The sequence below is a fragment of the Melitaea cinxia genome, chromosome 20, assembly GCF_905220565.1.
Source record: "Melitaea cinxia chromosome 20, ilMelCinx1.1, whole genome shotgun sequence".
NCBI classification, from domain to species: domain Eukaryota; kingdom Metazoa; phylum Arthropoda; class Insecta; order Lepidoptera; family Nymphalidae; genus Melitaea; species Melitaea cinxia.
The window spans coordinates 8,455,036-8,467,724 of NC_059413.1; the positions used below are offsets into that span (position 1 = coordinate 8,455,036).

General features: G+C 33.0%; 1 protein-coding gene across 1 annotated transcript in view; it reads left to right on the plus strand.

The window, feature by feature from the left end:
- LOC123663772 (homeobox protein cut) overlaps positions 1-12,689 on the plus strand; it is a 158,154-nt gene that overhangs the window by 15,260 nt on the left and 130,205 nt on the right. The window contains exon 2 of the mRNA XM_045598438.1: positions 10,164-10,516. Within this exon, the coding sequence (XP_045454394.1) occupies positions 10,394-10,516 (123 nt within the window). The 5' untranslated portion in view covers positions 10,164-10,393. The remainder of the gene's footprint in view (positions 1-10,163; positions 10,517-12,689) is intronic.

The window sequence follows — 12,689 nt, forward strand, 5'->3', positions numbered from 1 at the left end:
ATGCTATATATCATAATATATAAAAAATATATTTTTTTTTAGATTTTTCTCATATATTATTATGCCTTATTAACTATATAGATTTAAAAAAATATGATAAATCGATCACTTTTATCGCTGCCAAGTTTAGGGTTAAAAAGTTTTTATGATACAATTTTTTGACAGCGTACATTTTTAATATATTTTTATTCCTATTTTAGATCTGTATTAAATATGCCACTTAGATGACATGCTAAGTATGCCTTAGTATAGTAGAACTTCAAAATAGTTAAAAGATGAACTTAAAAAATTGTTGCAATTAACTAACATACATACATTGCTCTCTCATTAGGGTCTTGTTTGTTAAGAAAGAAGAATAACAACAAATGAAAAAATAAATACAAAAAAAACTGTAATAAATTACCTTGTTTACAACCACAGACACGTGTCAAGTAAATATCATACAGTTAAATACCAATAAAAACACTTGATATGAACTGAACTGAAACAGCTTGTAACGTCCCACAGCTGGACAAAGGCTACTTTCTCCATATACGATTATTAGTGAATTACGATATGCATTAAATGTTTAATTTATTATTATTTACATAATTCATAAATTTCTAGTAGGTTAGTTTGATTTTGTTATAAATTAAATTAATTATTATTGTATTGTAGGTGGTATGATTTATTTTTAATGTTGTATATAACTAAATTTGTTATCCTTTAATTATTTATTATTTAATTGATAATTGTATGAAATGTTTCTATTCGTATATGTTTACCTAATTATTTAATTTACTACTGTTATAATTATTTATATTTCTGTGTATATCGATTATTTCTTATTAATGTGGGCTTTTTAGCTTTTATGTTACCAATAAAATACTTTTTTTTTATCGATGAATTGTTTACTATTGAAAACTTTATTGGTTTATGTATAAGTTTTATAAGATTTGTTTCCTTGTATTATTGTACTCTTTGTTTGCTAAATAAAATAAAATATCTAAGGCAAAAGGCGGAGCTTAATCAACCAAGCTACGAATATAATCTACTTGCATTTATTTTATTATTTTTTTTTTTAGATCATATCTGTCATTATTTTACTTATATACTATTTATAGCATAACGCTTTTATATTTATCAGACTTATACTTATAGGTTAAAAATGCCACCCAAATAAATACCAGACATATTTATGCATGAATCATGATAACAGCAAAGAAGGAATAGTCTCCTAATCCATCACCGTTATTCCTAATATATTAGTAAAGTGTCAAAATTGACCTAAATAGGGGTCTATTCTGATGTCCCGCGATATATTATCAAACGATCTCTTACTAGTAACGATTAAAGGGGAAAGTATCACCTGCCCTTTAATAGGTCAAGTATAATATAATTAGAAATCACACATTAATATTATTTATGCTATAATTTATATCCCGACGTTTGAATAATAGTGTTCGTTACTCTTTTACGCAAAAACTGCTAAATGTTTAAAATGAAGATTGTTAGAAATATATATACATATATATATATATCTAAAAGTTATTCATAATTTGTTATTCTCGTATGTGGTACAAGATGGAGCTATACCTTTAATATTTCAATAATTAATAGATTAAATTTTATCGTTTATTTTTTTTTTCTTTTATTGTGTTCTTTTATTTTTTTCATAATATTTCAATAATATTAATATTCAATTATTAAATAACTTAATAAACTAATAAGTTATAACGTAAAGGTTATTAAAAATGACAAATAACTTACATATATAGAAATAGATCAACTATTGTCATTAAAAATAATTTTATAAAAACAAAAAGTTCCAAAGTTCCTAATCAATAAATAAGGCATAGAAGTCGTCAAAACACCTGTCTCTAATAAATAGAAGGCGATGTATCGAATCAATTATCAATGTATCGTGATCGGGGGGTATTAAGACAGTGTCGTTTTTATTGAGCAGTCGAATTGAAATTGTCAATTTGGCCGAGTCATTTTTATTGCTTCGATTCCCTTATCGGTGAATGATATTTGAGATGCCGGAATTGATGCTTTATTGATATTACATTGTGTACGTACTGTTTGATAGTATTTTTTTTTATGTAAGTGATATGTCAACAGCCTTATAATGCCCGTGCTTTTGTTATTCCATATTTTTTTTAAACCTCGGTACTTCACTGCAACATTAGAAAACTTAAGAACTAGCCTTATAGTCTCTAAAAATCGACGCGAGTCCACTGACCAAGACTATTCTATACTAAGAGTACTAACATGCACGTTATCAATTTTATAAATGAACAAACAATAGCATGACGTTTTTTTTTTAATCAGGCAAAACAGTTTCTTTTAAGTTTTGGAGAATTTAAATAAAAAATGTCCCTATCACTTAATATCACAATTCTTACACTGAAATGTTAAAAGGAGACGATAAAAGATGAATGGAAAGAAAAAAAATACCTTAAACCTATTTTAAGACGAAATGTAAACGCAAACCCTTAACACAAAAATGAAAATGGCGGTAAAAATATCCCGTATTTATACGTCATGCACTTAACACACGTTCAAAAAGCACTCGCGTTCGCAAACAAAGAGTAACAGAGGACTCGAAAATCCATCAATCAAAGAACTGCAATGAAATAATCGAATTTCCGAACGTCGAGTGCAGTTCAAAGCGCAAACGAGGAACCACAACAGATTTTAAAAAAAGGAAAAATACACCAAGTTCGGAAATATGACTAATATCTGGCACAAAGTTCAGTGTCGATAACGCGTCTATGGCAACAAAAGGAGAAAGGACGGGGGAAGGAATTTCAAAAAAGGAACGCTCCGAACGCACGGCATTTGAATGTCGAAATAGATGCCGATTTTGATTTGGAATGTTTCCCATTCATATAGCACAGGTTATTTATTATTGACATTTCACAATCTGTCTTTAATACCATTGGCGGGAATTTTGTTTACGTTTTTATCGGCCTGTTTATTTTTCGAAATTACGTAAAAGAAACAATAATATTAAACTTTCTTGAAAGAAAATAAATAATTATGACAGAATATGGGTCGTAAAAGAAACGTCGAACTAAAAGGCATCGATTGAAATGGAGTTCGCCAACTCTGTCACGATACCGATGCACGATAGATTTTAACTGCCTGTCGCTATTACATAAGCAAACTTACGATCGCTTCCATTTTATTTTGATCATTTGAAATTGAACCTTATTCCGTTTTCCATAAGGCTTATTGAGTTAAATTGATTAGTATAAGATAATTATGTATATCTTTCGATGTTTTAAAAGTTTACGCGTGCAGTGATCGAACTGTTTAGTTATATTTATGGACGTGATAAAATTGTTTTGCGGCGGTGTTCAGTTCCTTCTGAAGCACCTGTCTCCGTTTTATCTTTATTGTCTATAAAATTATCGGAAGTATTCATATAAATCACGTGAAAGCTTTCTATGATCGGAACAAAGGTGCTTTGAATGTATGTATTTTTATTGCATACAATGTCATGAAGAATAACTAGTCCAAGCTGTTCTTTGTTACGTTCGGAACTTTGTAAGACATAGTGTCAAGTACTACAACTGTTTTAAAATTGTCTTATACCTCTTCTACTCAATTTTTTTTCCTACATAGAATCACTAAGTGATTATACTAGTATATGTGTATAGCAAATTGACGTATAATTGTTTTCCCTCTCGTTTTTTTTTAGTGTCTCACATGCATAGTTCATTTTACCTTTTTCAGTTTATTCAACGTGTAACCTTTAACTAGGTACAAGTGAATGTCTGTTTTTTAAGCATTTCACAAACTCAATAAAGTCAAAGGACTTATAACTAGGGCAAGTAGTTAAACTAAAATGGTTATTCCATCAAGTTTTAAAAATAATACATGACAAAAAAGTTAAACAAAAAACCAACCGATACATGATTATATAATATTTATTATAATGTAATAATTTCCTTTGAACATTTGAACAAATGGAACACTGTTTAATGGCAATAATGTGTGTAGACTCGCAAACATGCATTCTTATATTTTATAATCTTTAGCGACATGCACACATTCATATTACCTATATTGTGTATATATGCATGTCAATGCATCTAGCAAAGATATTTAAAAGTAAAAATAGGAACAAATTTAAAAATCGAACGCTGTGATTGAAGTATCAATCGTAACGAAAATTCACACTAACAGGTGTGTGCCTAGCCTAAACTTCTCTCATCGTAAATAGTACCAGGTAGGTACTATTAAATGACAATTAAATTACTTTTTTCACGGTGACACTTGCGTTGATGTTTACGACTACTGCTTCCCTCCCATCATTCGTAATTTATTGTTTTATAGCCCCATAACCTACTCTAATAAACAGGCTTTTTTCACGTTAAAAAAATGAAATCAGATCACAAAATGAAATTGACAAATGCAAAAAAACGAGTGTGCCTTAGACGATACGACTGAAGTAAAACTTCTTTAGCTCCATCTAACTCATATCTCCCTCTCAACCTCAGTTCGCCTCGCCCGATAACACTTTTTCTAACGCTCTCGTCACGTATTCAAAAGCTTACTCTCCAATTCAAGCGTGCGTAAAGAAGTTTTACTGACTTATTAGAGGGAGATATAAGTTAGATGCAGCTAAAGAAGTCTTACTTCAGTCGTGTGGTCTAAAGCACATTCGTCTTTTTATTTAGTAGATATAATTAATGGAATTTCAATTGTCAAGAGTTTGTTTGTAGAATAAAATCGACCCACATACTATGCATATTTTCCTATTGAAGGTACTTTACGTCAAAATTTATTTGAATCAGAAACGGCGGGAATATTTGAAAATGGAACGCACCTAAGCAACGTGTCGGTAATAACAGTATTCTTGGAGCCAAGTCATGCGACACTCGACAGTAACAATCGCACTGAATTCAATAAGGACCCTTCGCCACGACAAATTTACAATTCTAATATTATAAGCAATTTAAACGATTTATATTTCACGTATTACAAACACATTCGAAGCGAAATATAGTTGTTAAGGAATAGTAGTAGTGACAAGCACGCGACTCGGGTCGCCATCGACTATAATTTAAATTAGTACTTTTTTTTTAATATAAGAAAATATATTAAAATTGTTAGTTCGATAAGTGGATATGATTAACAAATACATTAAAAATTTGCAATATTTTTAGTTATTACTATTATTGATTTTCAAAATAGGTTAACGAAACAACAATCCAAACATATGTATGTTTTTCTATACATACAATTGTAAAAATCTACTTTCCTACAGCTATAATAAAAAAAAAAATCTCCAAAAATTTGCTAATATGGTTAGCCTACAAGAGCGCCTTCCGATCTCTATCGATGACAAAACTACGACTCCTGCATATCACAATACACGAAACAGTTCAAAACAGATTCTATTTTAAAGACAAAAGGCTGAAACTTATTTTTTGTAAACAGTAGCGACTTATCCAAGACGTTCGATTTTTGAACTGTCTTATTTGAACGTCACATTGTTTTTTGTTCAAATTTTAAAATTGGATCCTATAATTAAGTTTAGAAAGTTATTTTTGGTAATATGTATTTGCCCGGAAGTTATATTGTATTGTTTTATTTTATTTTTAATAGGTTGGGGAAAAAGTCTTGTCGTATTTTCTAGTACGAAATTGCAATAAAATCCTTTTGGCTGTATTGTTTACAACTGGCTGGTTTAATAAGATGTAAGTAACATTTTAAAAATGAAGTTACTTAGAAAAATACGACTGCAGCCGCGAAAAAAAAAATTGTGACGTTTATGGATCTAATTGAGTATCAGTAAGACTAGCACATAATTGTGTTTGCTAGCAAACGAAAAAAACCGATTTCAATTATATCGACGAGTAATACAACGTAAGTAGACGAAACAAAGTAACAAGCGCACTATACCCGAGTAGAAATTTTTTCGTCTTCCTTAGAAGGACCGGACCAGGCATGCCTGATCAGGACTAGATAAGGCATGTAACGCAGATGATTGGTCTGGACCTGATCAGGATGAGATGAAATTTCCTGATCTGGTCCTGATCAGAAAATCTCATCTCATCCTGATCAGCGGGTTCGGTTCGGTCCTTTTAAAAAACACGAATGTACCTATATTTTTGAAAAAATTGTTTAACAAAAAAAAAAGCGAATTGATATAAATATGTATTAACATAATTATTATAATATTTATTTCCGTTTATTTTTTCCAATGTATTATTTATTTATGTTTTTACTTTAAATATTAATTATTTTTATTTATTTTTATGTTTATTTTTGTGTTTTAATTATTATTAATTAAATTGTATTTATTAACTTCTAATGATTAACTACTAACTACTATTTCCTATTACTTACGACTGCTCCACTGTGTAGAAATGGACTCCCTGCTAGATTGTCCTGATAACTGTATATATACTAAGTGCGCTTAAAAACATTAATAGCGCGATTCAGGCTCAGTTCGCGTCATTTCTTTCAGGCCATCCTGATCTGGACCGGACCAGGTCCTGATCCTGTATGCCTTACCATACTTGGTAAGATTTTACATCAGGCTAGCCTTGTCTAGACCGGACCTGGTCCTGATCCAGTATGCCTTACCATACTTGATTATATTTTACATCAGGCTATCCTTGTCTGGACCGGACCTGGTCCTGATCCACTATGCCTTACCATACTTGATTATATTTTATATCAGGCTATCCTTGTCTGGACCGGACCTGGTCCTGATGGAGCTTGCCGGATCAGGCATGCCTTATTCTATCCTGATCCGGTCCAGATACATGATCTGGTTGAGCCTGACCTTTTTTCTACTCGGGTAGTTGCCGCTACGATTTTCGAAGATTCTCCTCGATTTCTCTAGGTTGGCATCATCAGATCCTGGTTTCTTTATCATAATTCCACCCTTGGGATATCTCTTTCTAACAAAAAATAATCAGCAAAATCGGATCAAAAACGACGAAATTATCCCCGAACACACATCAAAATATATGTACGGTCGAATTGAGAAACCTCCTCCTTTTTTGAAGTCGGTTAAAAATTGGTTTAAGTATTTTCAGTCAAAAATGCATTTCATTCTGGTCACCCAGTACAAATGAACGTGACGACATTTTTTCGATAAAATGTCTTCAATCTGTTTTTTTTTAAACTAGGTCGGGAATCGGTAACTAAGCGTACAGCTCACCTGATTGTAAGTAATTACCGTAGCTTAAGGACATCTGCAACACCAGAAACATCGCAAGCGCGTTACCGACCCTATGCAAAATTCTCCCAGGAACTCTGGTCACCTTACTCACCAACAGGAACACAACACTGCTTGAAAGCAGTATTATTTAGCTGTGATCTTCTGTAAGGTCGAGGTACTTACTACCCCAGTCGGGCTGCTCCGTATTTTGAGCAAGAAATTTCCTGCTGTGCTCTACCTCAGTTATAATACAGCCATGTGTATATATATATGTATATATATATATATATACATATATATATATATATATATATATATATATATATATATATATATATATGTATATAATAGATTAGATACGAATTTTACTGTCACGTATTTCAATATACGTTTGTCTACATTTTAAAATTTAAACTATTAATAATAGCAATAATTACTATGGTCGGTATGACGTGGAACGTATCGATGGCTAACCGACCCGACCCGTCTTATCTATCACATCTGTAGTCCCCTAATGAATATTAACTAATAAACTACGGCGAAGTGGGAATTATTTCTGTGTGACTCATTTTTGTTGATTATGTAAGTCATACGGAAACTATTCATATTATTATTTTTTAATTAAAAAGTTAATCGAAAGCAGTTTATATGTAGCATAAATAGGTATTGTCTTTGTTTACTAATATTACTATTTACTATGCGGATAAGTGTATGATGTTTTTTTATTTTATTTTTTTTATTTAGATTTATGTCTAAGTAAATGGTAACTCAAGTCTGATAAATCAGTAGTAAAAATAAACAAGAAAATTATGTCAACCTAGTATGTTTAAACTGGACCCTAATACTGTTGTAGAGAAAAAAATAATTGTATTTGCTCGCAAACGAAAAAAAAAACCAACTTCAATTACATCGACAAGTAATACAACGTAGGTAGACGAAAAAATAGTCAAGTTAACACGCGTTATCAAAGATTACTCAAACAGTTGTTATTAGACCTCGATGAAATTTAATTGAGACCACATGATAAACATCAGCTTTCGATCAAATTAAAAATCATCAAAATCGGTACACTCAGTAAAAAATTCGGTATAATACAACGTAGGTGGACGAAAAAATAGTCAAGTAAAAACACATTATTAGATATAGTGGTTGTAAATTTAAGTGGTACCAAATGACACACACCATCTTTCGATTAAAAATGTTTTTGTCGAAATCGGTCCACCCAGTCAAAAGTTCTGAAGTAACATGCATTAAAAAAAAATACAGTCGAATCGAGAACCTCCTCCTTTTTTGGAAGTCGGTTAAAAACAACACATTAATGGCCAATCTCAAATTCAAATTTGTAATTCGTAACAGTAGTGACTAGTGACCGCAAGTCAGTCGATAGCCGACATCGATTGAAGGCGGTTCGTGCTCGTAATCCTGTTTGCATATCGCCGCACGAAACTCGCACTTATCATGTTTATTGATTGACACGCCAGTAATTCACCGTTCCACCCTCGATAGCTTAAACTAGAGGATACCGCGAGAACCGTAATGTTACAATAATTAAAAATTACGTTAACAATAATCAATTATCCCTTAGTTGTTTGGGGGTGAAATATTTTTACAACATTGATTCCCTCGCTGTGTGTCTACGGCAATAAAGAATATAGCCACCCCTCTCTTCCCTTGGGTGCCTTAAGAGGCGACTAAGGGATGACACAGTTCTATAACCACCTTGGAACTTAAAAAGCCGACCGATGGTGGGATAACCATCCAACTGCTGGCTTTAAAATACACAGGCCGAAGACGGGTCAGGTGTCACCAACCCGCTTACGCCTGCCCAGCGTGGTGACTATGTGCAAAACACACGAGTTCATGCCATTTTTGGCGTGAACTTATGGAGGCCTATGTCTAGCAGTGGACTGTAATAGGATGATGAAAATGATGATGATGAATGAATGACTTCCACACTTTCGAAATGTTTTCTATTGAACTTACTAAAAAACAATGTACCTATCCTATTAATATTATAAATGCGGAAGATTGTGAGGATGGAGGTATGTAAGTTTGTTACTCTTTAACGCAAAAACTACTTAACCAATTTTAATGAAACTTGGTACGTAGATAGCTGCTCAGTAGAAGTTAGTTATTCTTGTAATTCTGTGTCGGTGATATGTCACTAGTTAAAACAATTATTTTCGAACGTCGTAACAATGAAACCAGCAGAATCTAACAAGAAAGTTCGTACGAACAAATTTCGCAAAAAAAAATTATAGAGATGAAGGCATAGACCAGATCGAAACTCGCTTCAGCTTGTACTTTACGTCAGATGGCAAAGTTTTGAAATTTACAAGTGAAGGTTTTACAAGTTTTTGTACGCGGTAACTTGGTTTAGGCGTCGCCCTAACCGTCACTTTTATTATAATTACTGTCTTACCGATCGGCTCGATAACATACTTTTAAAGGGTTTTGGGGAATTAAAATGTTTACTTGAAATAACGTCTATAATTTCGTTATTTTAAGCGTTGAAATTAATTATAAAGTGTACTTACATATTTTAATGTAAATAAAGGTGACTCGTCACGAAATGTTTATAAAATGTTATAATTAGTTAATGTTATAATTTTTATCAACAAGCTATATTCCTGTTTGTCGATGTAAAAGTCAAAGTTTTTTTTTTTTTTTTTTAAATAAAGTACTAAAATTATTCTTCAACGTCTTGGCAGTTTCAGTAAATAGGTACTACCTAAAACGCCTATCAGCTAACACGGCAGGCAAAAAAACGATTAAGGCCGTCGAAGAGTTCGCGCGCGTGAACCGACTACTCCTTTACACCGACCTGTCAATTTCCTTTTTTTCTTTTTCCTTTTTTTCTTCGCGATATCAGCTCTGAGCATCGAACATAACCAAATTAGTTTCGACACGAACACCCCACTGGCCGATTGTCTGCCGGTTCACAATGGAATCGATATAAAACTTCCCCTTTCAATATTCCTTTTTTCTGTTTCAGGTCGTCAGGCACAACACAATAAGAAACTGACGGTAAACAAAGAAACGGCACTCGAACGAATAAAAAGAACAATTCAAAATTCGAACATTGATACTGGCAATCGAGAAAGTTTCGAAAAAGTGTGTCTATTGGTATGAAAATGCGACGTTCGATGTTTGAATCAGGCGTATGCGCGTCGAGAGGGTGACGGGTCATTATGCGCCGGGAGTGAGCGCGGCGCGGACGTCCGGATGCACCCGACCGGCGCGGCCAGCCTGCCCGCCGCACCAGAGGCGGAGGTGCAAGCTATGCACTCGATGGACTGGCTCTTCAAGAAAGAAAGGATATATCTTCTAGCGCAGTTCTGGCAACAGGTAACGACCGCGATAGCAAAACTAATCGCACGAATAGTTTCAGATATACTAACGACTGTCATTACTATTAATGGCATATCGTAGCTTATCTTCGTATTATGGCAATAGCAAAAAGCAGTATAACCACAAAATCAATTAATAGTAACGCATTAGAACCGCAATTAACCTGTAATCGAGCGGGTCGGGCGCTCCGAACCGATCTGAGCCTCGAAACAATTATGTCTATTGTTACAACGACCGTTATGCAAATATCTGATCGACTTTGAACGGACAGATATGATGTTTGCACACTAACGCACACTATCGAACCTTTGAAACAGATGATTTGTTACACACCCACCCACACATGTAAACGAGAAATAAATTGTTTAAACATTCTATTTTTAAAAATTTTCAAATCGTATCGGGTAACGTTTTCCAAACAAAATACAAACAAACAATCAAACAAATAGAAATGCCATAAAACTTAAACGAAACATAAAATTCGAAATTTAAATTGGTATAGGAAATTGCGAATCGGTTATTCTCGAAGGTAATAGACATAGATAACGTATATATACGTAGATAATTATCTCACCTCGATAGAGATGTGGAGGATGTTGCGTAACAATGAATAAGAGGAACTGAGCGTTTTAATAGCATCGAATGAATTTTTCAAGGCTCTGAAGATAAGATTTACATTCACTTATGCAAGCATAAGCGATAGTTAAAGTTGTTTAAATACAATAAAATACTTATTTAATTTGATTTTCAAGTGAATTCAATTATTGTTTATAGATATCCTTTTCTTTTTATAATGCAAATTTACAAATACGAGTTTAATGGGACAATTGTTATTTATGTTAAATAGTTATTAGGCGACCTTTGAGAACAATAAATGTTGATAACGTTTCTGTTTATCGCTGATCTATGACATCGCCATTGATTTCAGATGGTGTCAACTGCAATTACGGCCATTAAATGGCTGAACTCTAATAATTGCATTAAATTGCAACATTAAATATTAAATAAGACATATTGTGACTATAGATGAACTCTGTACAGTCATAGTACACAACGTTGTATTAGATTATAATATCTGAGCAAGGAAATACAAAGAAAATAAAAAATGAGTCAGAGAAATTGTTCAGATTTATAAACTTTTTTAATATAAGTAAAAACGCAATTTCAAAAAAAAAGTGAAGGTATAAATTTAAAATTCAGACAGTGACTCTCCTTTTGATGATATCATTAAGAGTAAAATCGTTGTTTTCCAATCGATCCTATAGCGATATCTGGAGCGGAACAATTACTGAGGGAATCATTGGCAACGATCGCCGCTCAAACTGCCAATAGTGCAGCATTTAATGTTATCTATGACAAATAATTATCGATCAAATTTTCAAATATTAATTACTTTAAAATAATCTCATTCCTGTACCATTATCAAAGACAGTACACGCGTGGAGCAACTATTGTATATTTTTTAAATACGAAAAAATTCTGTATTTAAAATTCGAATATGAGCGTTCGATTTTTAATTCGAAACCGTCCTGTTCCAGAGCGACCGGCGAGCGACTACGCCGCAATATCATTCGTAATAGCAACGAATATGAACAATAGGAGCCCATATTAAAATCGCGATGCGAAATAAATATTCATCCGCGTTCAAGGAACGGGCCCGCGATGCGTCCCAGTGATACACTGCACATTTGAATGCTGAGTCCCGATAGTATTGTTTTAGTATTACTAGCAAAGCAGCTAAGCCTTATATTGATTAAAAAGCGTATTTACATTTAAATTTACATATGCCGTGCCTCGAATCGCACTTATCGATTACAGTCGCAAGGACGTTTTGTTCCGCCGTGGTTTACGAGTAATGCTGCTTAAAAATTCCGCGATGTACCTTGCGACAGGCTGGCGGGCTGGGAATGGATGTTTCTCTGTAATGATTAACGCCTAATCGAAGACTCATTGACTTCCTAATGAAAAATCAGTGTTCGAAGAAGGCGACAGATAAATAACTGTCTGAGACGCGATATAATTATGAATAATTCTAAAGTCGCGTAAATTACTTCTATTGGATGTATTTATTGCGTGACAGTAAAAAATATATACCTAGATATCTGATTACGCGAAAGTATAACTTAAGTAATTATTTGTAGCTATTTGTCCAGTACAAAATTACCGTTTT